Source organism: Fukomys damarensis, unplaced genomic scaffold (genome assembly GCF_012274545.1).
Source record: "Fukomys damarensis isolate Sample0158 unplaced genomic scaffold, DMR_v1.0_HiC HiC_scaffold_33, whole genome shotgun sequence".
Lineage (NCBI taxonomy): Eukaryota > Metazoa > Chordata > Mammalia > Rodentia > Bathyergidae > Fukomys > Fukomys damarensis.
The window spans coordinates 35,529,241-35,557,101 of NW_022900945.1; the positions used below are offsets into that span (position 1 = coordinate 35,529,241).

The 27,861-nt window shown below is 31.5% G+C and overlaps 1 protein-coding gene across 5 annotated transcripts in view; it reads right to left on the reverse strand.

Moving 5' to 3' along the window:
- The window catches only part of Col11a1 (collagen type XI alpha 1 chain), a 531,458-nt gene that overhangs the window by 85,912 nt on the left and 417,685 nt on the right, over window positions 1-27,861 (reverse strand). For all 5 annotated transcript variants that reach the window (XM_033758347.1, XM_033758344.1, XM_033758345.1 and 2 more), the window contains 17 exons: window positions 27,493-27,546; window positions 27,004-27,048; window positions 26,711-26,764; window positions 26,225-26,269; window positions 21,365-21,418; window positions 20,267-20,311; window positions 18,651-18,704; window positions 18,528-18,572; window positions 13,954-14,007; window positions 13,519-13,626; window positions 11,538-11,591; window positions 6,892-6,945; window positions 6,741-6,785; window positions 6,571-6,624; window positions 6,397-6,441; window positions 2,645-2,698; window positions 5-58 (listed from right to left, as the gene is read on the reverse strand). In XM_033758347.1, coding sequence (XP_033614238.1) covers window positions 5-58; window positions 2,645-2,698; window positions 6,397-6,441; window positions 6,571-6,624; window positions 6,741-6,785; window positions 6,892-6,945; window positions 11,538-11,591; window positions 13,519-13,626; window positions 13,954-14,007; window positions 18,528-18,572; window positions 18,651-18,704; window positions 20,267-20,311; window positions 21,365-21,418; window positions 26,225-26,269; window positions 26,711-26,764; window positions 27,004-27,048; window positions 27,493-27,546 — 918 coding nt within the window. The remainder of the gene's footprint in view (window positions 1-4; window positions 59-2,644; window positions 2,699-6,396; window positions 6,442-6,570; window positions 6,625-6,740; window positions 6,786-6,891; window positions 6,946-11,537; window positions 11,592-13,518; window positions 13,627-13,953; window positions 14,008-18,527; window positions 18,573-18,650; window positions 18,705-20,266; window positions 20,312-21,364; window positions 21,419-26,224; window positions 26,270-26,710; window positions 26,765-27,003; window positions 27,049-27,492; window positions 27,547-27,861) is intronic.

The following is a 27,861-nucleotide window of genomic DNA, read 5'->3' on the forward strand; positions in this document are numbered from 1 at the left end:
TTACAGTCTCCCCTCGTTGCCCAGGGTGTCCTGGTAGCCCATCCTTTCCTGGTGGACCCTGAAATCATAAATAAAAAATAACTTATGTCATAAAATTGCTTGAATTATTTTATAATAGAAATATTTTAGATTATTTCTTGTATTTCATTGCATTTTAATGTTCAGATGTTTTCTATACGGTAGTATGCACTTATATCCATTTAAATTTGAGTTCTGTTTTAAAAATCATGTACTAAATAAATTTATTTCAGTTGCACTTATCTTTTAAAAGTATATGTGTGTGTGTTTCTATTTTTCCAAAAAACGTTAGTTCTTCAGTACTTGACAAATGAATACTTCCCCTTTCTTATCCTTTGTTCAGAACTCTGTGCATTGAAACATATAACAGAGAAAAATGGCATCCTCTAGTGGCGATTCAGACATGTAACAAGCATGAAAAAGAAATACCACTTACAGAAAACTATTTCTCAGTTTGCTTCATGCTATAAATTTTAATCACTTCAAGTTAGAATTTTTTAAGGGAGATGACTACATACTGTTCTGTAGAATAATAATCATGAGATTGACGGAATCTAATTGGAGCATTCTAAGTATTCAATCCATATATGTCTATCTGTGTATACATTTTTTTCAGGTACAAAGGTAGATCAATTTGTAGGACATCAGTTCTATTCCTCCACCTAAATTTCTTCTCAAACTTTATAAAACTGCGTATTAGTGCAGTGTTTTAACAGCAAAAGTAATGTTTCTTATCAGTGCCATGTCTTTCCTATTAGACTGCATGCTTTTTAAGTATAGATATTTACTGGATTTTTGATAGCTCTTGGTGACAAAATGAGTGCAAGATCAATGGCTCACATCAAATTGAAAGATGCATGAGCAACAGACTGAAAAAGTCTGGGGAAAATTTGTCAATGGCTTTCTTTAACAATAAAAATATATTAGACTGGGGAAACAATTCAGAACAATATATACAAATATAGATGATAATGTTGAGGTCATATATCTTAATGGAATTTTAGGGATAACCATAATCTATGCATGTGCTTTTAAAATGCATAAATGCTTATCAGAAAATATACACGCGATCATTCTAGGAACTTTGTTCTTAGTTCTTTATGGAACAGCACAGACTTAACAGGACATTTGGACAAAAACTTGGTGAAAAAATCATAAGCCATTAGTATCAGTATTACCTTTAAAAACAAGTTATTAGTGCTGCTCCTCCTCTATAATAGAGGTAACAATATTTTCTTGATATATTTGAAGTAATAAAACAGAATGGCTCAGTGTTAAAGAGTGTCAAAATTTATTGCAAAATAGTGGAGATTACTTAATCATTCAATATTTAATACACATTGGTACTTCCAAATAAATAATTCACTACTGATTTGTACATTTATTAAAGTTTGGGCCTAGTGTCTAGTCCAGACATGAGGAATCATTCACAAACTTCAGCATGAATCAGATCTATCTGGAGCATCTGTGAAAACACAAACTGGGTCCCTCTACAGAGTTTTGATTGGGAAATGAGACTTTAGGTGCCTCTGACACTGCTGGGCCTCAGAAGGCATTGTGAGAATCTCTGTACTACACAGGTGGGTAAGTTGATTCTAGTGTAAAAAACTAAAGAGCCCCCCACCACCAAAGGCAAAGAAAACAACTAAGTTTGCTCCGTGTCAAAGAATATATAAGTATGAAAATAAAGTTCAATTAACTTTATAAAGATATTTGTAATGATATTTTTAAAAATACTGATCTGCTGAATGTGAGCCTATAATCCCAGTAATCAGGAGAATGAGGCAGGAAGATCAACACAAGTTTAAGGCCAACCTGGGCTACATAGCGAGTTCAATGCCAGCCTGAACTACCTAGAAAGAACCTGTCTCAAGAATTAAAAGAGACAGCAAGATAGTGAGAGAGAAAATTAATTTAAACAAATTTTATAAAAAGAATATTATTGGGCAAGCATTACCTTTGCATTTCCTAAGCAAAATGCATTAGAGATACAAGACATTTTGAATTAATAAATCTTAATGTTACATAAGTAGTAGCAGAATTTTGGAAGGTGTTTAGGAAATTATAATTAAATAGGAATGAAAGATTGTCTTTGGGGATGGAAAATAAAAGGGAAATTCCAACTCACCAAATATTTAATATGTGGTAACAATTTTAATGTCATCAACAATAAGCATTTTATAATAGAATAGTTGAAAAATAGTATTCATATTGTTCAAATCTTTGATGTACTTTAAAAGAACACTTAATAAGGGAAGCTTGAGATATTCAAAACAATTTGTAAACATAAATTGAAAATTTATTCTTGATCTTTAATTATATTTTACTTTATAGAGATTTTATCAATATTGCATATAAAACTTATTTAAAATGGAAACCATGACTCTCGGAAATAGAAAAATATTGTTGAATGGAGACAGAGATAGAGAGAAAGGGTGAGAAGCAAGGAGGAAGGGAGGAAGGGAGAGAGGAGAAACTGTGACACTTACATATAAAACTTATTTAGACTATGAACCATGACTCTCAGAAAAATGGAAATACTGTTAAATGGAAACAGACAGAAAGAGAGAGAGGGTGGGAGGGAAAGAGGAAGGGAGGAAGGGAGAGAGGAGAAACTGACACTTACAGGAGGGCCCTTTGGTCCAGGGAATCCAACTGGACCCTGAGGTCCTTGTGGGCCCTAGAAAAAAAGGGGAGAAAATTAACGATATGTCCTAAAAGACACAGTGTTATATTCTGTAATTTATTTCTATAGATCAAATACAATATAGCATATAACTTCTTAACCATAGTGGCAGTTATAGAATGAAAAATGAGTATTGTGAAAATCAGAGCAAAATAGATTTTTCACTATTTAAAATTGCACCTCACACCATTACTTATTACAGAATGACTGTAAATATTTAGGTATCATAAAAAAGTAAAGAGAATAGGTATAAATTGAGAAATACTACAGAATTTTTTTTTACTTTTAATATTGGTTGGAAATATTTGTAAATATACCTTAAGAAAACTAAAAATCATTTTACATACAAAAATTTAAGATACTATTTTATTTCATTGCAAATTCTACTTTCCTAATTTCCAAAAACATCTTTTCTTAATAAAATGTAGCTACTTTTAATAATATATATTTTTAAATTTAAATGTCTTTAGGAAAGAAACATTTTCAAAATCACTGCATCAGAGTAAATGAAGAAAACAAGGGTTTCTTGCTTTCTGAAATTTCAAGAAAATTATTCACATATTCTCTTTGTATTAAAATATACTAGCTCCCTTATCTACAGTTTCACTTTCTGCAAAGTCAGTTACTCATGATCTGGAATTATTAAATAGGAAATTCCAGAAATAAACCATTTATAATTTTCAAAGTGTGAACTGTTTTAAGTAGCACGACAAAATATCACATGTGCTATGGTTCATCACTTTATATAAGTACTGATTGCATCACTGGAGCTCCCATCACTTTGTGTAGTGTATCCACGGTGTATACATTACCCACTAATTAGTCATTCAGTAACCGTCTCAGTTATGGATGCCCTGTCCCATCATGTACCCCAATGGTTGTGTTCAAGTATCCATTAGCACTACATTTATTCTGTAAGCCAATTGTGTTATAGTATGATAAATTCTATTTTGTTATTAGTTATTCGTATGACTATTTGTATTTATATTTTATTGTACTTGATAAATTAAATTTAACCACGGGTATTTTGTACGTATAGGGAAAAATGTAGATTATATAAGGTTCACTAATGTTTGCAGTTTCAAGCACCCATGGCTTGGAATGCAAACCGGACAGATAAAGGGGAACTAATAGAATTTTTGGGTGTGGTAAAGAAATATTTAAAGCTGCAGTGTAAATATTGTATTGGAAGCCAACTAGGGTCACCAGATAATATATCCAGTGTCTAGCCAATGTTGAATTTCAGGTGCATAATAAATAGTTTTTAAAATGCATTAATTACTACACATGACACACTTATGCCAAAGTTACTCAATGCTTATTTTGTAAAATTGAAATTTAATTAGATGTTTTGGGTCTTTGTTTTTTATTACTTGTTTTGATAAGTCTGGCAATTTTAAAACCAAGCTATATTAAATAACTTTAATGGCAAGTACATATTATCTTCAAATCTTTTTTATGAAGGGTAACATTTAACTTGCAGAATTTTAAAATGAAATACATATATTCATATATAATTAAATATTAAATTTATTAAAAGTCCTTTAAAGCAAACAAAAATAAGAATTGTAATTTCTAATTCAACAGCATCACAAAATTCTTTCCCTAAACCTACAAATTCATACATTTTGAAAAAAATGTGATGTAGTATTACTTGAAACACTCTTCAAATTGTATGATTAAGTAATAAAGTAAAAGAGTCAAAATACTTAAAACTTCTTTCATGTAAATAAGGGCATATCAGGAGAAAGATAACATCTACTAGATAGAATACAGAGTATTTTTTTTCTATAGAGATGTTCAAAATCTATAAATATGTATTGAAAATGAATCTTTCTAAATTAACAACAAAATATAAATTTTATTTTGATTCTCAAGATATACTTTTCTCACTCTCCAACAATGTTTTTCTCATTGAGTTTATTGTTACATTTTAGGTAAGCAATACAGTTACATTCATCATTGGGATCTTGTACCTTTACATGACAGGTCTAGGTTCTCATTTTTTCCCCTTGTCCCTGCCTTCCCTTCACCTCCTCCTCCCTTCCCTATTTACAAATACTTTATTTCCATTGTTTCATTTTCTCATTTTTTTTCTTTTCCCTTATTTCCTTTCGCCTACCCTTCCCACTTCCCCTACACCTTTAGCCCTTTCACACTGCTGGTTCACATTATTGTTTCCAAATTGAAATGTAGTATCACTAAAAGGGAATTTACTTTGAAATGATACAACTGATCATGGAATTTGGGTAAATAAATCATAAACAAATCACATAAGAAAGGAATGGTTTGTGCTTTAAAAAAACTCAGTTGTGCTGTACTATTTTATATTGGACTCTACTTCATGATTCAACTATTTTAATTAAACTGTATATTCTTATTAAAATATTTTTACCTACAAAGCAAATCAAATATGTAGTATTTATGAATTCAAAATGTACATGATGAATAGACATAATATGGACAAAGAATGATAATAAATCTGAAAGTTTCCCTTACCCCTCCCTCTTTCCCTTCCCCTTTGGATCTTTTCTTCCTTTTTCACATTATCTATTATACGTAAGGGAAAGGAATAAACACGAGAAAAGAATTAAGCAGAAACAAAGACATTTTGTTTAGGGAGCAGTGGAGGGTTCAAAGGAAGGGCAGAGGAATAGGGAAACAAAGAAGAACCAAGACACGTCATGTAAAGGTACAAATTCCAATGACAAATGTCATCATACTGTGTACCTAAAATGTACCAATAAACCTAATGCACAAAAAGTCAAAAAAGACAAAAACAACCACACACAAACATAAAATAAATCTGAAATTTTATTTTAATATGAGCAAAAATCATAGAGTAACTCCAGGTAAATGTTTATTATTTTGTTTTATCTATTTGTTTTTGTCACAAATAGAATTAAGTTTTACTCATTGCTTCTTACTCGATAAGTATCTCTCCAAGTCTTGAAAATATATATTACAAGATTTTTTTTCTTTTTCATAAAACAACTACTGTTTCAAATAATGATATTCCAAAATGCATTGTGACTACGTAATATTGAAATGTGTTATAGAATAATAAGAAATGATTCTAATTTCTTTCAATACAATACAGACAGCTTTATTTAAAATTCTTGCAAGAGAATAACATTCAAAAATATGGCTTTTATAAAAATGTTACATTATACCGAAAAAGTCAAACAAAGGGCATATTTGCTCATCTGTAATTCACTTTATTTTGTATCAATTGAAAATCAATTTACTAAATAGTTATTATATTTACTGGAATAAATATTTTATCTTGAGTTGAAATGTATATCGATTGTGGCTTAATGGCCACTGGCATCTTGCATTTTACCAGCATAATATTGCCGCTTGCTCCATAAATTGAGTATTTATAGAAAAAAAACAAGACAAGTGGATGACAGCGCATAGGTATTTTAAGCAAACTTGGAATAAAAAAAAATACTGTGGCCTAAATTAAATGCAATATCTTAGGAAAATTAATTACACACATTATTTCTCTCATTTCCATAACAAATTAGTTGCATATAACCAATCAAGCTTTTGATTGATATGAGGAGTAAATTGAAGAAAAATAATTTTTTAAACTGTGAACGAACGTGTACATGTATCTTTTGCCAGAAATTTAAACCTGAAGAAATATTACTTTTCATTTTATATTTATGAGGCTGTATCACACTTACTCTTTCACCTGGAGGGCCAGGAGGACCATCACCACCTGAAGTTCCCTAGTAAATAAAACAAAAAGAAAGAAAGAAAGAAAGAAAGAAAGAATCAGTTCGATTCTTTCTGACTGCATCCATCCTTCAGAAGTGGAATTTGCTGCAAAAATCAAAAGGAACAAATTCGCACAATACCTTTGGCCCTGGTTTCCCCGTGGGACCTCTGGCTCCTCTGGAACCTCGAGGACCCTGCATGAGGAGCAAAAGACAAAATAATCCAATGCTAAGCAAATACAAAGGCACAAAAACGTTACTCTAAAAGTAAACATGAAATGAAAATCACTAGATTCAATAAAGGCGCTCACCGTTGGTCCACGCTGACCTCGAGGGCCTGGTTTGCCAGCGACTCCCTGAGAAAGAGTTGAAACAATTTCAGTATTGCAGTGTACCACAGCAAATTATGAGTCAGGTGCTCATTCAGGGACATTTCCATCAAACAGTTCCGGACCTACATACCCGTGCACCTTTCTCCCCATTGGCACCTGGGAACCCAGGAAATCCAGTGGAACCCTGAAATTATAAAAATATGGACCAGTGAAAATGGTAATTAAAATTTGCAGGGCATAAGTTGTGATTTTTTTTTCCTTAAAAACAGTGATTCTTAAATAGCTGATAATTTTGAAGTCAGAAAATATAATTATAAATTACATAATTAATTTTAAGACACCATGTGACCTCCATTTATGTATTTGAAAATAAACTTACAATGGCATCTGAAATCCTGGAAGCAGGAAAACATGAATTGATAAAACAGATTTCAGTATTTATCATTAAACGTAAAACAATTAACAAAATATCATCTTTTTCATTTTAAATTAACATTACAGGAAATTTCATGTAAAATATATCTTTAACTCAATCACCACGCCTGATTCAATACAAAAGAAAAATCACATTTTCATTTGCATGAATAGTCAAACAAAACCAGGGACATTAAAAACTTTTTTAATGAAATTTTTTATACATATTATTTTTAGTTGAATATTTTAAACTGTTAGAACTGAACTAAATCATAAAGATGGAAATATCTCCCTCTACATTTTTATTTAGTGTTTGAATGTGATTACACTTGGATGATAGTCCGAGTCAGAACTTCAATACTAAAATCTTGCATTTGGAATTCTGAAGATCTAAATTCAAAACTTATGTCTTTCACATATCAACAAACTAAGCTGTGTATATTTTTTATCCCTTTAAGAATTTTTTTTGTTCTACAAAATGAGGGTAATAACTACATCTTATGATTATTTTGGAATTTGTGGGAGACTGGAATAGACAGTGTTAAGTAGAAACACAGTAATGATAGGTAAATAATGATCATTTTCAAAAGTAGTACTAAATAAATTGTAATTTATAATTATTTATGATTTAAAATTTAACAATTATAAATTATAATTACTTCATTTAGTCTAAAAATGGCTACACTTCATAACGGAATGCAGTAAAATACATTAACAAAATTCCACAACTTCCTTTTGCGCATACGACCAAGTTTTAATCACACCAGATTGTCCTTTGATCATGACTGAGACTGGCTTGCTTTTTTATAAAATCAATAAACAGAGTACATTAAGGTTTAAATCTCATTCCTTCCTTGCTAACTGTATGTGCCTGAAGATGTTGGAGAGTTTCCAAATGCTCAATTTTCCTATTCAGAACATTGTATGGATTAAATGCAATAATGTGCAAAGTCTCTAACAGAGAATAACAGACATTCAAATTTTTAGACACTCCCTCATATAATACGGGGGAAAAGCAGTCTCCTTCGACTTCAGTACCTTCCATGCTTTTGAATCAACTCATTTATACTGAACTACCCTGAAGATACTGTGGCAAGTGGCTCCCCCCATATCCAAAAAATTTTAAGTGTTGCTAAAAATACATTATCAAGTCACACTCCAGACCTACTGAAACTGAAAGATCCTAATGGGGAAGAGTCTAGGAATATGCTATTTAGGTGATATGCACTCAGATGTTTGAGAATTCCTGGAAATTGATTCTTGGACACATACAGGAAAAAACAAGGTATTATCAACATGTGAGAGATAACTAGCTCTATCCTAATTTCAAAGTAGTGAATATTATATACTTAGCTTATAATAATGCTTAGTAGACAAACATTGATACAGTTACACTGCATGAATAGTCTAAAAAATTAACATGTGAGTATAATACAATGAAAATAATTTATATTAATCAAATTTTTTGCCAACAAATATTTAGTTGTGTACCTATTATAATTCATGAATGATACTTATGTAGTCAATTAAGAACATTGCTCTTATGCCTAAATTTGTAATACTCATTATTTTATAACATTTTGCTGCAGGAAACTGTGTGTAAAACAATACAAAAAGGTTAATGCACCAATTAAGCAGTTTATAATACATGGGAATCAATTTTTCCCTTTTTTCATTTAAAAATTATCACAAAAAAAATACACAAGTTCTATAAAAAGATAGTACCTACCTATCTGCTTTTGAATGGAGAAAACAAAATATACAAGATGACAGTCAAAAGATAATAGTGATATTATCTCAGTCAATAAATGTAAAATTTTCAAAATTACTTTGAATGCTGTTTGATTTATAAAAGCACATTAATTTAAAATAAATATAATTTGAAGCAGCTATTATTGTAGAGTACATTTTGTGGTACATTTGAACACCTATTAAAGTTTATATTGCTTCTAAAACATTGAATAAATTAAAGCGTCTGATTACAGCCCTTACACTACTTCAAAGAGATAAAAAACCAAATTTCACTTTTAGTATAATCAAGACAGATTGTTTAAAATTCATTGTCTTCAATGTAGGAAAAAATGTGATTTTATCTTTGATCTTCAATGTGCCCTACATTTTTGCTTTAGAAATGAGAAACCTAAAAGCTTTTGATCATAAAAAGCTTAGTTATGGAAAAAAGCAATATAGAAGATAATGACTAGAATTGCAGACATTCAGGTTAAAGGGTAAGTTTGACTACTCTAGGAAGAAATACATCCCTTTAGTCATTCTGTTACATTTTGCTAATAAAAGTAATTCAATTAATATTGAGTAGAGAATTTACTTGGACCAAAAAAGTTCAGAACTTCAAATGAGCTTGTGAAAGAAAATTCTACTTATTCAAGTAATATTATAACTGTTTTCTATATATTTAAATCAAAACAAAAGAACATTACAATTACAATTCCCCTGGGGAAATAGAAGAATTCAAGAATTAGTCTAAGTATAGTTTAAGGTCATAGGTTATTAAGTGAATGGCTTCTTTAACTCATAATATTTGTGAAAACTCTTTACATTTGAATGAATAGCAACTGATGACAGAGCAATCAATGTATGAAAGATAATATTTAAAAACTAACATCTATCAATCACTACTTTCTATGTAAAGACATTCATCAATGTTTGCAATATTTTAAAAACACAGATGGCATTAATCTTATTTTAGAAGGGATAAAATTATAATATTTGTAGCCTACTGAACATAAAAATAATTTTCTAGAATCTCAAAAAAGGACAAAATAACAGAAAAACATAAAATACTGTTATTGGAGGATGATGATTTGACACAGTACATGCAGATCACATTTGTTCAGGGTAAGGACATTGTGTCATTGGTTGTTGTGAAAGGTATTAATAAATGCATATATGAGGATACACAAAATCGGGCTATACTCCATGATCCAGCAGGTAAGATTAGGATAGGGAGACAGAGTGATTTAGATAGAGAGTCTTGTGTACCTGTAATTAGAACTTGAAAGTATGCTGTAGTTGACATGCTATAAAAATGAGCATACTTGCATGAATATAATAGTAGTATTCAACATTTACATATTAATTCATGTAGCCACCTTAATGCAAATAGTAAATGTATCAAGTGCAGCCTTAGCAAAATTTTACTATTAGCTAGAGAAAAACAATGGTACACCAGGGTAACCGTGCAATTTTAAATAAATCTTTTTCTAAAATTAAACTATGTAAATTTAAAATATTCAAAAATCATCCAGGCACGGTGGCATATATCTGTAATCCCAGCACTTGCAAGGCTGAGGCAGGAAGTTTGTCAGCGGTTCTGGGCCATCCTAGGCTATGTAGTTAGCTAAAGACTAGAATGAACTACACAGTGACACTCTGTCTCTAAATAAATAAATAAATACAACCGAAACAAAAAATTTTAGTGGTATACTAGGCCAAACCATGGTTCACCAAAAACGAAAGATTTGCCATGTCTAAACCTCTACAACCTGAGATTACTACTTTCTTTGGTAATAAAAATAAAAAGGTCTTCCATTAATATAACTAAATTAAAAATCTTGAAAGATTTTCCTGGATTATTCAGGTTGTTTCCTACATCCATGACAAACGTCTTTATAAAAGACAGAAGAGAAGAGAAGCCAAACAAGAATGAAAAAGGTCATATAAAGATGGAGCGAAGTTTGGAGTTACATATACTCAAGCCAACAACATCTGAAGCCACCAGAAACTGGAAGGGGCAAGGACAATTCATTTCCCTGAGTTACTGAAGGGAATAAGACCTTAATGATGCCTTGACTTTAGATTTCTGTCCAACAGAACTATGAGAAAGTAAATTTCCATGGTTTTAAGCCAATTTTGCGTTGATTTTTATGTCAGTCTTAGGAAACAAATACTGGCAGAATGAGGGTTACTAGAGTTGGTGAAATTGTAGTATATTCTTTCCAAAAAATCTAGAACTAATTAAAACCCTGAGGGAGATTTAAATGGAATCAAAAACTATTATTCATCCTAAGTGATCATCATCTATTTTGTAACATTAATATATTTTAACAGTCTTCCTTGGAAAATCCTCATTCCAATTACAAGTCTGTTGCTAATTTTTCCCTCCTTTCACGGCCTTTCTCCTAAAATGCTCCAATCCATATCAATTACACTCTCTAAGCTCCGTGGACTCCAGATACCTACACACTCTACAATTTTCCAGTGTGAAATTATATTTCAAGTTTTCAAATTCTCTGTGATACAAAATGTAAGCTTATCATAAAACTTAGAAAAAAATTGAGAAAAATGTTAAGTGTTTTTAAAACATACCGGTAAGCTATAAAAATTAAGGTAATTATATTTTACCTTTGGACCTTGTCTTCCTGGATATCCTGGTAATCCTGGAACGCCAAGTTTCCCCTAAAATTTAAAGAAATTGATAAAAAAAATTGTCTAAGCATAATAATAAGAGGCTTACAGTTATTGTGAAAAGTTAGCCCTCAAAATTTTCTTACTGAACAAAACATTAATAAAAAAATATAAGTAGAGAGATAAATAATTGAAATGAATAAAGTTTGGACCTTTCTGTGCTTTATTTTCAGTAATAAGTTACTAATAAAATAATACATAGTATAAAATATTATTCATTAAAGCCTTAAATATTAGTTAGCATAAAATATGTCAAATGTGAATTTTAATCAGTAAAAATGGGAAAAAAGTCAGAATTAGTACAGGAAGTGTTAAAAGATGAACAGAATTTACGAATAATAAGAGAAATATTAATAAACCAAGACAAAGAATTAAGAATAGTTTATGAGACTTTTACTACGGACTGAACTGAATAGCTGCCACAGTTATGATTAATACTGCATAGACAGGCAGTCTTCAGAAGGAAAATATGCAAACAGGCCTTATGAAGTACACTTATAATGATGTTGCCTTGGATATGTTATCATACATTGTTATATGCCATTGACTGTGAGGTTTATGAAATTCTCTAACTATGATCATGAAACTCTATTCTTTGCTAATTGCTGCAATAGAACAAATATGCTTATGCATTTTAGAATCATTTTTAGATAAATCTGGAGAGAAAAATGCATTTGTGTTTTCTTTATGATATATCATTTCAGTAAATGGATATATACTAAAGAAATACTGAACCTGGAGAATCGTGAGATATTTCAAATTCTAGATGCCTCAGAATAGTTTGTAGTTTATGTATACATAAAAGTGGAGTTACAAAGAGAAGGTCCCAGGAAAGCCCAAAATTATCAGCAACTGCGTACTTCAAATGGATGTATTTGTTGTAAGTTGTTGTTTACCACTGTCTTCTTCCAATAACTAAATTCTACATTGTTTATTAATCCAAAAATGACAACTTCTCAAACAGTAGAGAGGTATAACTGTTCCATAAGATAATTCCTAAAGACATAAGGAAATATTTTCTATTTGAGCAATCGCAATCTCTACATTGTAACTATGTAATACATTTTCCTTCTGGGATAAGGTATTGTGGAGGAGGGAGATTACAGTCTTTTTAAATAGCACGGAGTTTATTTTATAGATTAAGAGCATGTTCACATGGAGTATGGCTATGTATGTCCATGTCTATCTCCATATATGAAATCAATTAAAATGATATCATCAGGATATATTACTTATATTTGTTTTAGTGTACATAATGGGGTAATACTGTAGATAGTTCTTGTGCTTTTCTATTTAAATTAACTTCATAATATATTATAAAATTAAGCATATCACTAAATACTGTGAAATAATAACTTTAATACTGTCTATTACACCACAATTTAAATGTAATGTTTGTAAATATTTTGGACACAATGCATATAGCCCAATATCTTTCAAAACAATGACTACTAGAATTATGTGGGAATATTTCAAAATATAGTGATGATTGTGTCAACATCAGATTAAAATGTAAAGCTCTTGAAGGTGGGCCTGAACTTCTATATTTTTAAAATACTTATTCTGTGAAAATTTGCTTATGTAAAAACAAGAAAATGTATATTTTGTTTTGAGACAAAGATGAATCTACTAGGTCCCCATAAATAGGGCCACATTACTCATGGATCCTCTCATCTTTCAATCACTCAAATTTTCAACATCTACTGCTGCAGGTCTTTAAGACTGGCCAATCCCATCTGACTGAGAAGCGATGAAGGGTCTAAGAGGGAAAATGATAATATTCATGATGATACTCTCAATCATATAGGATATGCTTAAAATTTAGTAGAATCTTCTAGTGTTCTAAAAATGATGTAAAACATTTAACAATAACAGTGAAGCATCATCCATCACAGGACCTGTGAACTTGGTTACCAACCTTCTCTCCTGCTTGGCCAGGAGGTCCTGCATCTCCAGTTGGACCTGCACGACCTTTGGGTCCCTCAGGACCATCTTCTCCTCTTGGGCCTATTTGACCAATTTCTCCCTGATACACAAAGAAATCATATTCCTAAGTGATTTCTAAGTTACATGTATGTAACTTAAAACATATTTAGAACTGGATAAGCAGAAAAGCATCTATATGTGTTTATATGTGGGTTTTATAAAACATGAAAAATGAATAATATCTAGAAAATAAATGATACAATACTATCACAATAAAAATTAAAATGTTTAATCTTCATATAAAAACAAGACTAAACAGTCTTATATAATATAGACATTTTTATTTTTCCTGTACTTCTATACGTTAAAATAAATATTTTACAAATATACAAAATTTAGGATTAGTACAAATTTTCTTTTTACTCACTCTGTCACCCTTAAGACCCATGTCACCTTTGAAGCCCGGAAAGCCATCTTCACCCTACAAATATGTGGAATGAACAAGTTTAATCAGTCAGTGGGAAGAATTCAAAATATGTCTATACAAAATCAGTGCTAATAAATAGGGAAAATTATTCTGAGGCATATGGATACTACTTATGAATCTCCGCTCTCCCTATCCCAACTTTGGCACTTTTCCCAAGATTCTCAAAATGGTCCCATCTTCCCAAAATTACTGGCTGAAAATTAGAGAATCTTTCACAGTGTGTCTCCATTGAATTTTCTCTATCTCATCGAGGAAATAATCTTTCTTTTATAACTATTTGTATTTTGTGCTACTTGAAAAAAGAAAATGTAAATATTTAAATAATTATCATTTTAATCTGCATTAAAGTCTTGCCCTGTGAAATGAAAAATTATTAACTTCAAGTTACTAATTTAGACCTAAAAATTTTATATTGTTTATTTTATATCATTGACTTAGACCAATACCTTCTAGCTCAACTGATCTCTGTACTATAATCACTTTTCAGATGAAGAATAGACAGACTAATGATATTCTTTGCATGTAGAGACTGCATATTGTAGAACTATAGGCACAAAACTGTGATGCTGGAAAGTAGGCATCTTTTAGCAAAGAAAATAGATGTGTTGGCTGTGAAAATTGTTCCTACTGTTCCTACTGAAATTAGCTTTGTGAACAACGTCATTGTCTAATTCCAATAAAAATTAAATTTCAAGTGGGTATTCATTCATGCATTCAAAAACCCTAAAGTATTACTGTATTCAAAATTCTTGGGGCCAGGGATTTAGCCCAGTGGTTCTGCCGCCTGCTTCACAAGCACAAGAACGTGATTTCAACCCTTGGTATCAAAAAAAAAAAAAAAATCTTCAGAGTATTTTGGTTTTTGTCTCACTAATAAACTCAAGGTCGAACACATAGAGTAAATTTTGTAGGAATGAAGTAGAATGTGTCTTCAGAGAAGAAAGACAAAATGAGGACAGTGATGATGGTGGTAAGCGTGGTAAGGCAAGAACTCAGTGAAAGATCGCATTTAGTTTCTAGTAGGAAAGGGATACAAGTTGCAAAATATGAGGAAAGGACATATTAGCCTGTGTTTGGAAACAAACCTAGGATGGACAGAAACATATATGTCCACATCCCGCTGCCCAAATGACTTATCTAAAACTGAAAACCAATCATGTTGAGTTTTACTTTAAAATTCTTCAATGTTTCTAAATTGGTAATGGGTGCAAATTAATATAAGTTGCTTCTTATCCACCCATGATTTAGACTTTGTTTACTTCTTCAGCTCTTTAATGAGTTTCACCTCCATCCCCAAGACCTTCCCCTGAGTTCTAGAGAAAAAGATTTTCAGTTCCACTCACAACACACCTGCAAACCCTTTCCTCCTCTGACCGTCTGAGGATACTCTAGCCTTCTTTCACAGTTCAACTCCCAAAACTTCTGCAAAATTTTCCCTGACTCCCTGCATTCTGTGTGCCCCAATTACAGTCTTCAAAGGAGCAGAATTCTTTTTGTAGAGGATGCAACTGAGGCATCCATCGATGGCTGAGGTTTACGAGCAGAAAATGACCACTTAACGTCTTGTTAATGATTGTGTTCATTACCTTATCCCTAGAGAGAAAGGTAATTACAGTTGCCAAATTTAGTTAGGAATACCGTGCTCCTTGTTAGAATCACTACTAACACTGTTTTAGGATTGTTCTGGCAGAGACATATTTACTTAAAATTCAACTCAAGGTAGGATACTATTTCTCACTCGTATTCATTAAGTGTATCTTTACAAAAATGCCATTTCTAAACATATGCCATATCAAATCCTTGAGAGTTTTAGACCCAAAATGATCAGAAGTATCTGAAGAAGATCTGAAGTAATCTTAAGACAAAGAAAACAGAATGGAACATGAAGATTTGGAAGATGTGTAAAAGAATCCACTTTGCCACATAGTTTACTCAGTTTGAGGTTTAAGGATAAATCTGAAATTCAAAAAATAGACAACTTTAATCCTACTTGAGGAAATAATTGCTATTTTAACTTTTGTTAACAATTTACATCATTATATATTAAATTAAAAAATTCAATTTCTCTCTCTATCTCTCCTGGGACATATAGGTGATTATACTGCATATTCAAAAAGGAAAGTAACGTAAATGAAAAATCTCTCAGGACTCGATGTTTCTTCATGGGAATTTCCTGATACAGTACTTTGCTGGACTGGCAGTAGAGCACAGCAGTGGTTCAGAAAAACACACAGCCTGTGCTCAGTGGAGATTGTCTGGGTGGACCATGCGTGAGTTTGAAAATAGGAAAGATTTTTTTTTTTATTGTTAAAAACTTTCTATTAAAAGTTATATAAAATTTCTCCAAACTGAGAAGAAAGAATGACCCATTAAATGGCATGTTTGACAGAATAAAGCAAGTTGATGAAAAGAGTCTTAGTTATTTCTTAGGACAACTTTATCATTTTTGTTTTTTTCCCGTTTTATAATTTCTAGTTGCGTGTTTGCAGGATCTAATGAGTTTGCTCTGTGGAGTTGGTACACAGACGTAGCAATCTTACATATTAGTTCATCCCTACCCTTTCCTCCTCACCTTCTCTTGGTTTCATTCTCTTCTGCAAATGATCTGTCTCTGCTTCTTATCATCTTATATTTTGCACTTTAACTTATTTGTATTTTGTTTTTCTCAAATAGAAGAGATTATGAGCTATTTAAACTTCAATATTTCGCTTAATATTATGATCTCAAGGTGCACATTTTCCAACAAATGACTGAATCTCATTTTAAAGTCTTAAAATGAGGTTTAATGAAAATAATCTTTCAATTTCTACATCAATTTAATGAGAACTAGAATCAGAATCCAGAACTTTTTACTTCTAATTTAAATTTTAATTTTCCTCTATACATCTTGTTTCTTCTAAAACTGGATACTACTACAAACAAGCAATAATCTAAAGATATTTTCTACACAGAAATAATATATTTTTACTTTTTTCCCTTTATGGGCTTTTTCTCTGATTTTTTTCATCATCTATCTTATTTACCTCGGTCACTTTGTAAATATCATTTAAAATCCTTTGTAAGCACTAACTATAGAGAAAACTTGGAATAGATATATAAACATTGATATTTAAGGTGCAAATTTCCAAATGGAATGAACATTGTTCACACAGACAGCCAATAAGCACAGGCTGTATGTTTTCTGAACCATTGCTGTGTTCTACTCCCAGCTCAGCAAGCCCTTTCTCGGGAAATTCATCTGGGATGACCAATGGTTACTTGTTAACATCAGAGTAGCTGAGTTAATTCAAAATGTATTCTGCAGAGCCAGACATAGGTGGCACACCCACATGTAATCCCAACCCTTGGGAGGCTGAGGGAGGAGGTTTGCTATGAGTTCAAGGCCAGCCTGGGGTACATAGTGAGTGTAAGGCCAGTGTGAACTACACAGCAAGACCCTGTCTCAAAACAAAAACCAAATAAATAAATAAATAAAATTTCCATTCGACAAAACTGTCAGTATAGTTATATACCTTTTCTGCATCTAACTAAAGTTTATCCCTCCCCAAAATCATGAATTTTAATGGGAACACTGATGCATCTTTTAATCCTCTCCATTCCTTGTTGTAACTAAATAAGCTCAAGCCTTTTTGATAGTAATATTATTATGAAAATAAATCATTATCCTTAAATTTAGTACCAATATCATATCAAAACTAAAGTTACCATAGTTACGTTATCAAATCCATGAATGTCATACTATGAATTTATGTGTTGTTTTTAATGTTTTATGTAATTTTATAGTAAAAGTCCATTACAAATTTTGTTATAAAATTTCTTTTGAACTTCAAATAATTTTTGAAAGATCTGGGGCTCTACATTCCTATTAAACATTAACCTTAAAAAACAATCGGTATTTCTTTCTATTCCATCAAAGCCAGTTAATCTATAAATGGTTTATAAAAATGCCACTTTCACATAGTTTAAGATTCATTATTTCTTCTATCTATGCCTACTTTTAATTTTATTTCCTTACTTAATAATTTTGCTTTCTACAGCATCAAATATACCACCTTTCCTGATCATAATTGATTTATGATATTTTTACTTATATTTCACTTTAGGAATTTTCGGAATTTTAATAGGGAAAAAAAAGAATACACATTTTGTGTATGAATTTTGGCAATTGTAACAGAGAAATAAGGAACACATGTGCATATAAGGATGCTGTAACCAGCCCTGTAGTAACCTGATTACACAAAAGCTAAACACACAATGTAAAAAGAGAAAAGGGATGCAGTCCTAACTCTGTTTATGACACGCATTTGCTTCTTTTCTATAATTTAGCCCTCACCCTAGGAAACAAAACACTACTTTTCAAAATGTATCCTGGAGGCAGAGTACAAAATTAAACTCACATTGGTTAGTGTGTAAGTAAATACACAATAAATGGAGCAATAAAATATGTGCTGAAGAAATTTAAATTTATATACAGGATATACAGAAATTAAAATCACCCATTAATTATATTTTACCTTTTCACCTTTTGATCCTTTGAGACCTCTGACACCATCTGCTCCCTGTGAAATAAATTAAAAGTATTAAGTGATTATATTTTACATTGAAATGCAATAATGTGAAAACAATTTAACATTTACCTTTACTCCTCGGGGACCGGGATAGCCAATAGGACCCTGAGGACCAGGAGGACCCTGCAAAATTGATTGCAATTTACATGAATAATATATTGTAATTAGTTCTCTTTTACATTCTATGATTTTGCTTGATAACTTTTAAAAATTTTAACATTAATATTTGGTAAAGATTTGGGGGGAGTTTATTATTTTTTAGTGTTAGATTATGGCTAACCATGTGATTAGCACTAAGGATTCTAAATTCATTATATTGTATATTCATGATAAAAATGAGTTAACTCTTATTGTTTGCATGAGGGTTTACAAATGCTCATGTATTTCAAGCTTGTTCTCCACTGTGGCGATGTTGGACCTTTAAGAGGGGGATCCTAGTGAGAGGAGCTAGGTCACTGAGAGGAGTTAGTGTTGTTCTGCCCACTGAAGGGATTTATGTATTTCTCAAGGGGCCCTGGTTAATTCCCGTGAACATAGATTATTATAAAAGGGACAGCGAAGTTCAGCCCTGCCTTATCTCTTCATCTTTATGTCTGGTACACACTCTCCACATGAGGCCAACTGACATGTAGCCACACAGTCAAAGGAACCTACACCAAAGGTCAAAGTGATAGCGTCCCTCAATCTTGTCTTGAACTCTCAAAATATGAATTAAATAAACCTATTTTTATGAACGACCCATTCCAAATAATTTGTGATAGCAACAGAAAAGAAAAACAATAACTATGCTGGCAGAAGGTAATTTTTGTTTGTTTGTTACTGGGGGTTGAACTTTGGACCTTGCTCTTGCGAGGCAGGCAGTGCCCAAGAAGATAACTATTAAGTTAGTAAAATAATGTGTATAATCAGATAATTAATATCAAGCTTTTTAACTTGAAAAAGTTTTTTATGCTTAGCATCTATAGTAGATAATTGCAGATTAACTGACAGAATTGAGTCAAAATGAAAAAGTTATATCCATTTGCACCATTCCCATAAGGAAAATCATGATCAAAATTATACATTTTTCCACAGTTGGTTTCACGTCTCTAGTATATGTAAAGGAAAGAACATACAACATACAATATTTCTACTCTAATGCTGAGAATTTTAATGCTATTTTAACACCTCAAAAAAAAGTGTCTCTACCTTAGCTACTGTTATCCAATATAGTACTAATATTGGATAAGTTGTTTTTTATTTTATTTAGATATTTTTCTAATCATTGTTGTTAAAATATTCTCTTAGTTAAAAGTTACCAGAAAGTAATAAGATAGAATTGGGGTTACATGAACACTTTACTCATTCTATATGGATCGACTCTACTATGAGAATGTTTATTAAAAGAAAGTTCAGTCTATTTTGTAAGTCTAATAATATAAAACTAAAAGTTTTCTATGTAAGCCATGCTGGTTTATTACATCAAAAATGATATTCGCAGTGTGATTTACATTACTATATTAAAAATAATTGTTCAGAAACTATAAACATACAAATAGAAATAAAATATTTTTTGTAGTTTCTAATATTCATATCTTATTTTGACTATAAGAAATGTGTATTTATATTATAAAGATAACCAACTAGGGAATGTTTTTCTTACTTATAAAGTGACAGAACATTTAAATAGATACTATGCAACCTACCAGAGCACCCTTTTCTCCAGACTGGCCTTCTTTTCCAGGGTGACCCTATATTGAGTAGAAATAAGATGCAATCTCAGTGATAACTTATAATATTATGAAGCATCTCCTTTAATTCAAATCTATTGAGATCTTATTATATATTTTTCAAAAAATATTGAATATTTTTGCTTCAACATTTTTGCCTTTACATAACACTGGAAAGTGTGCATTTAGAAAAGGTTTTTTTTTTCACTAAATATTTATTGGTCTTCAAAGAGTTCAAGAAAAACATGTAAAACAAGGCAAAAGCTTTATTAATGATCCATCCTATTCTCATTAAATAAATGTTGACTCGTGTTTTTTTATTGATCGATGTAGGATGCATGCATCTTAAAAAGATAACAAAAACATGTAAATGAGAAACATGAAAGCATAATAAGATCATACACACTAACAGTAGTACTGACAATGAAGTTATTGAGATTCAGTAGAGGCAAGATAAGAAATCTCATATCCTGTCTCTCATAACTCTAAATAGTTTGAAGTGAAAAATTCATAAATAACAATATTTTTAGAATAATAAAAGTAAACACAGTATTTACAGTATTTGTTAATATGTGTTGGAAAATAATAAATACTACTATATTCCTAGAGAAGGAAGAAATACCTAAATATTGAGGAATTTTCAGAGAAATTGAGAATATTTATGTTTCTTCTGGAACTGTCTTAGACTCTTGGAAATTGAAAAAGAGAAGATGGATAAATACTCTCTGAAAACAGACCGACACAGGGAAACATAAAATCAAAGGAAATTTCAAGTCTGCCACCGAAAATATGAGTGGATCTTTGTTAGCAGGGCTTTAAGGAAGAAGGAAAACAGTGGATTCTGGGAGGCTCTGTGGACAAAGCCAGGATGAATTCATCTAGAGGCCATTGTGAGCTCACGAAATCGATAGCAATATAGAAATGTCCTGTTGAGAAATGGTGTTTGAGAGGGATCAGTGTTTAAGTATTTCTTCCATTTAATTTTATTACTAACTGTATATATTCCTGCAAAACATGCAAAATCTATTTTTAAAATAATATAGAAACTTTAATTAATATGTAACTATTACTTACAGGAGGCCCATCAGCACCAGGAAGCCCAGCAAGACCTGGTTTTCCTTGTGGTCCCTGATGAAATAGAGTATGAAATATTTTATCTTTAAAAAATAATGACTTTGTACATAGAAAAATACTACTGATATTTTTAACATGAAGCAATTGCTTCTACACATGTATGATAAGTATTTAGATAACTTTTTAACATTTCATGTGAAAGAAATGGCATATAAAGAAGAATGAAAACACATTTAACAGATAACCAAAACTATGCTAGGTATCCCAGTTGGTGGTCCTAAATGTATCCGTTATAAATTAATAAATTAGTTTTTTTAATGCCCCAATAAACTATATCTTACAGAATAAAAAGGAAGAAATACAGACGAGAAAACCAGTGGCTTGTAGTACTAAAGATCTACACATTGGATATTTCCATCAGTAATGTCAATTTAAATATAGTCATGGGTCTTAGAGCTACTCTGTGGTCAGAGGAGCTAAAAATTTCCTATCACTTAGTAATGTCAAAACCATGTTATAATGTAACATAATGTGATAACATAATATATCCATTTTTGCAGTGACATTAAACAAGTATGCTATGCTCTCAGAGGCATCAAAATATTGCAGATATAATTACATATAGTGTGTAATTCTTTGGCTTTTTTGTGTTTTGTTTTGTTTGTTTTGTTTTGTTTTTGAGACAAGGTCTCACTAGGTAGTTGAGATTGACCTCGAACTCACTATGTAGCCCAGGCTGGTCTCAAACTCACAATGATCCTCCTGCCTCAGCCTCCCAAGTGCTGGGCATACAGGCATACGCTACCATGTCCGGCCCAGTGTATAATTCTTGATAATGATAAAAGTGGCCATATTGCTGGTTTATGTGTTCACTATATTATACTTTTTATCATTAATGTATAATCTTTCTATTTATAAAAAAAAATCTACCACAAAACAGTAGGTGGAGCTGAGTGTGGTGGAGCATGCCTGTAAACTCAGCGCTCTGAATTTGGAGAAGAAAGGAGAGGGTCGGGAGATAAAGGGGGGGGCAGAAGAGAGAGAGAAGGGAAGGGGAAGAAAGAGAAGAGAGAAAGAAAGAAAGAAAATGCTATAGTTTACGCTGCTGGCCGCAGCCTCCCACATCTTTGATTTGCTGTGCCTCTGCCTTGCAACGATAATGCAACACCAAGTGATGGACCTAGTGTACCTGGGTTTGCGCAAGGACCTGCTGTGGTGTTGGCGTTAGGTTGAAACTGCCTGAAGATATATTTCACAGAACAAGTTATGACCTTATCACATGACTATAATTCCGTAGCAATGATGTTGTAATGCCAGCAATTTTTGAAATATTTGAGGAATTTATTTTCAGTTGTCCATAGGATGTGAAAAAACATCAATATATTTTGTGGTTTGAAAATACATAAACCAACAGACAATGAACAAACAACAAAAAGGTAACATTCAACGGATCACTAATCTGTGCGTAACCACAGAGTGATTCAAATTCATTTAATGGGACCGTTGCTATGCTTGAACGGGAAGAATCAACAGCACAAGAATTACATCCATTCTTGCAAGAAGAGTAGGCATTTTGCTGAGAATGTTAACTGTCTCAAGTCCCCAGCCACAGCTGTCTATTGGTCAATTTTTTAGCCAAGTCTTAGAAACTATTGAAAGAGCAGAGACATAACAGCAAGTTGAAAATGTTTCTATTTTTAGGAGTATATAGGATAATCATTGTATTCACATTGAGTTATATTGTAGATCTTTACAGGAAACGTCAATTAAATCAGCATGCCACAAAAACTGAAAATGAATCCTTAAATTGAAAAATTAGACTTTATAACTGAAATGAATTGCATCTCACTTAAAGGATATAAACCTTTCAATCTTCACAAATCTGCAACCTCATATTCAGTCCGCTAATTTAACATTATGCGATAATTGTTGCTAATTGAAATGGCAGCATTTTGCCAATCATTCAAATTCCCTTTTACTGTCAAGATACTTGTATCTTCAGAACATAAACACAAAGGGAGCCCATTAATTACTATCATTAGCAGATGTAATATTTCTATGACAATGACCTGGTGAGCTATGCTACATAAATTTTATGTTGGTTTATATTTGGAGGTAAACAAGAAATAGTAGAACTGGTACTATAAGATGATTTTTTAATCAAATTGAAATCAATTCATCTCTTTAAAATGGGAATTCTGTGACAGCAGAATGTTTCTCCTGCTTTTTAAGTAGATTACTGTTTCATTAGAGGCATAGGAATAAAAAATTAATGGATATCATAATTCCTAGATTTTAATAAAATAGCAAAGACTTATGGAGTGCTTCTGCACACTATGTTAAGTACTTTATACGCATTTTACACTTTCAATGAATTCCATGAAATAGCAGCATGTGTTAATATGTGACAGAGTCGCAATCAGAAGAATCAGGTCCACAAACAAGCTCAGCTAATGGACAGTATTTTGTGTCCTGCTATTTCATATAAATGATATGAATGCTAAACTCATAAATTAAATCACATGAAACATTCAATATATTTTCTAACAATATAAAAAAACACAATAGAGTTGCTTCACCAGTTTTGATTATCTGACTCATTTCAGCACAAACATAATGAAAACACAGGTTATACAAACTTAATATAAATATTTATAAATTCTTGAAAATGAAAGGTATGCTACATTAATTAAAGCATATTTAAATATTGGATCACACTGTGTAACAGTTAAGAATTACTATTCACCAAGTAGTGGGAAACAAAGCTGTTAGGCCAGAGTAAACAGATAATAATATGTTATAAAATATTAAAATAAAAGTCTACTTTTTACCTAAATATGATACAAAATATATACTATGGATACCATGTAAGTAAAATATGTACCCTTGATATTCTTGCATTCTTGTCTCTTTTTGATGGAAAAGATTATCATTGGATTTACAAATTGAACATGTTCAGAAGAGAGATCAAAGCAGCATGTACTTGAGACAATTTTCTCCTAATCACCTAAGTAGTGTAAACCAAATCTATGTTATCTCTAGCTCAGCAAGAAAAATATATATATGCCAAGTTTCCCTAAAGGCATATGCCTCTTAACAATCCAGTGTGAATATAACAAAATCACAGTAGAATATAGTATTCAATAGGTACATAATTCCAGTGCAATTTATAATAGAGTATGATTATGTTAATATAAAAGATAAGAGTGGCGTAGAATATAATTTCTAGCTTTAAAGTCACTTTCAAAACCTTGAATTCTTAGGACATTTTCCAAAAATCACTTTATACTGATATTGTATAGAAAACATCCCTGTAGTTGAAGTATTTCAATGATCATTTAAATGAAACATATTAACTATGACAACTCATTAATTAGATAATCTAATTAGAATATTATCTTGTAATTTTAAGAGGTATTTTAACAAAAAATGTTATAAAAATGGCCAATGATCATAAAAAGTTACTAAACATCACTAAAGGTTAGAGAGATCCAAATTAAAACCAGAATGATTATATACTATTTCACACCATGCAGCCATAATATAAAAAAACAGTATCAAGTATTTGTTAGGCTGTGGAAAATCTATTATACTCATATATTTTTGGTGGAAAAGAAAAAGATAATAAACCACTTTGGAAAACAGTTTGGGAGCCTCTTGAAATGTCAAACATAATTTATATATGAATGAGCACTTTTAAGTATTTACCAAAATCAAATGAAAACATCTCTATGCAGAGTGGCACATAAATATTTGCAGCAACATTATTTTCAAGATAAAAGGTAAAATTGTATGTAAACTACTCATATTACTATCAACTGCTGGATAAACAGAACTTAGGATGTAATACTCTCTGGCAATACAAAGGATTGTAGTATCAATATATGCTATAATATGGACAAATTTCAAAAGCATCTTAACAAATGAAAGAAGCTAGACACAAAAGTCCTGTATTATGTTCTGTCACAAGATTCAAGCCATGTATTAAATTCATTTGCACATTTTATTTATGTGAAATATTCAGGAAAAAGAAAATCTACAGAGACAGAAAGCAAAGTAGTTGTTCTCTAGGGCTGGGATTGAAATTAGGACTGTAAATTGACACAGGGCTGTTTCCAGAGTGATGCAAGTTATTTAAAAGTTAGGTTGTGGCACTACTCTGAATTTACATGTATAATTAAAATATGCAATTTTTGTAGCATTGAAACCATACTTCAATACTGGTGTGGTATTTTTTTCAAGTTGAAATGTTCATAGAAATCCACAAAAAGAAGAAAAAGGTTTTATAAAGAGCCAGACAAAAATTCACAGTAACTACAGTGGACAGGAAATACAACTCTCAGGGAAACTGGCATAGGAGATCAAGAAAAAAAGATACCTCTCTCATTAAAGATTTATTTTTGTTTTCATCTAAACATTGTCACTGTATGAAAAACATATACATATGTGAATAAATGAAAATTAATATATGAAAAATGGTTCACAACTATCCCTTAGTCAGATCATGCTCTAAACCCTTTGTCAGAGTAATATTTTTAAGTAATAAAAAAGAAAAGGAGAGGCAAAATAAAGAGAAAATGTTCACTCATACCAGTAGGTTTCTGAAATTAATATAGCTGAGAATGTCATATTTGGAAACTGCCGAAATGGAAAATCTGCATCACTTTATCATTCATATTTTTAAGATAAATTAATACATTCTATTCACACTGTATTGTCAAGATTTAACTTCAGAATAATTTCTTACTTTCGGTGCTATCCAAGTATGTATGAAAAACAGAAGGTAGCCCTTATACCTTTCTTACATTGTTAACTTCACAACTGTTTACCAGAGATTACTACAATAACAGAGTGACTTACTTTTTCACCGGGAGGACCAATTGGACCTTGTGGACCAGGAAGACCCTATTTCAAAGAATTTATTTCACATTATGAATCACAAGAATACACTTTCCAAATAATAAATTATCAAGTCTCTATTGAACATAAAATGAGTATTGAACATCTGTGTAAAAGTATATAGAATCCTTCCACTACCTGGAGACTTTTGGAATTCTATAAGGTGCTTTGCATAAACTACTTTATCTGCAAGCAGACTATATTGTGGTCCTATTCAGGTGTGGGGATTCATTCTTCATTTTCTGAATGGTGAATGACTAATTTTTTTTTCTTGGAAATGGGGCCTCTGAAAGTTTGCTCAAATTAAAATAAGAAGAAAAATATTTCAACATCAACATTTTTAACATATTTAGCCCTACTTAAAAAATTCTGACTGTCAATTTTCTTGTGGAAAACAAATACTATTTTACCCATTATTTGAAAGGAGCTGTGACTGCTTAGACTTACTTGAAGTCCTGGATTTCCTTGCTGACCTGGAGGTCCAGGCTCCCCTTGCGGACCCTACAGCAGAAAATATAAAACCCTTAATATAGCTATTTGTACAACATAATGTTTTTTTTTTATCTTCTCATCTGAAACATAGTCCCAACATCAGTATCCTATCAAGAGACTCTAGAAATATTAATGCTAACAGTTGCTAGTGTATTAGCAAAATGTCATATAAATGTTCATTTTAAATTTAGCAGCACCAATTCTAGTGTTCAGATTACAGAAGTAAATTTAGAATGTTTTGTACATACCATGTTCCCTTTTGGTCCTGGGGGGCCATCTATGCCTGCGATGCCCTTACATGGAGAAAAACATGCTATGTTTGTTTAAAATTTTAAACAGTAGATAAAAAAAATCCTACTCTAAGGACATGACATACAGTTGCCCAAAATGACTGAAAATCTTTTTAAGATTAAATTAAAACTAGGATTTAGAGTTTAATGGAAATGAGGCAAGGCCTATACAATCCCATTTATGTCCTGATTGGAGACAATCTAGCATTGTTTCCCATTGTGATGTTTCATGATAAAAATGACAAGACAAAATAAAAGGAAGGAAGGAAAATTACCAGGAAGGGCATGATCATTTAAAATGATAGGCAACATCCTTAGAATTAAACATAATAAAATGTTCAATGCTCGACTATCTACTAATAGGGGTTTTTTTAATGGCTTGGCAGTTTAAAACCTTTGGCAACAAGCTTCCTCTAGAAAATCCAGAATGCTTCCAGAAATACATACAGGCTGTCCAGGAGGTCCAGGAGTTCCCCGTGGTCCCAGCAAACCTCGTGGGCCCTAGGAGAGAAACAAAGCAAATGCATGTCCTCCTAAGAAATGCCTTCAGAACGTGTCTCTTCCCTTTAAAAAAATCTGAATATATTATTTAGGGCAAAAGATTTGCACTTCTTCTCTTCACAAGCTAAAAGTAATATTTAAATATCATTTGTATGGAACATAAATATCCAGTGTCATAATAATCCAAAAGCCTGAACAGATAAAGTCTTTCTTAGAGAAACTATGTAAATTTGATTCTGTAAATTTCCATGTGAACCACTTGGGGAAATTTTAAAGAGAGAAACTAGTTTAATATTTTTAGTAAGCACTTTTTGT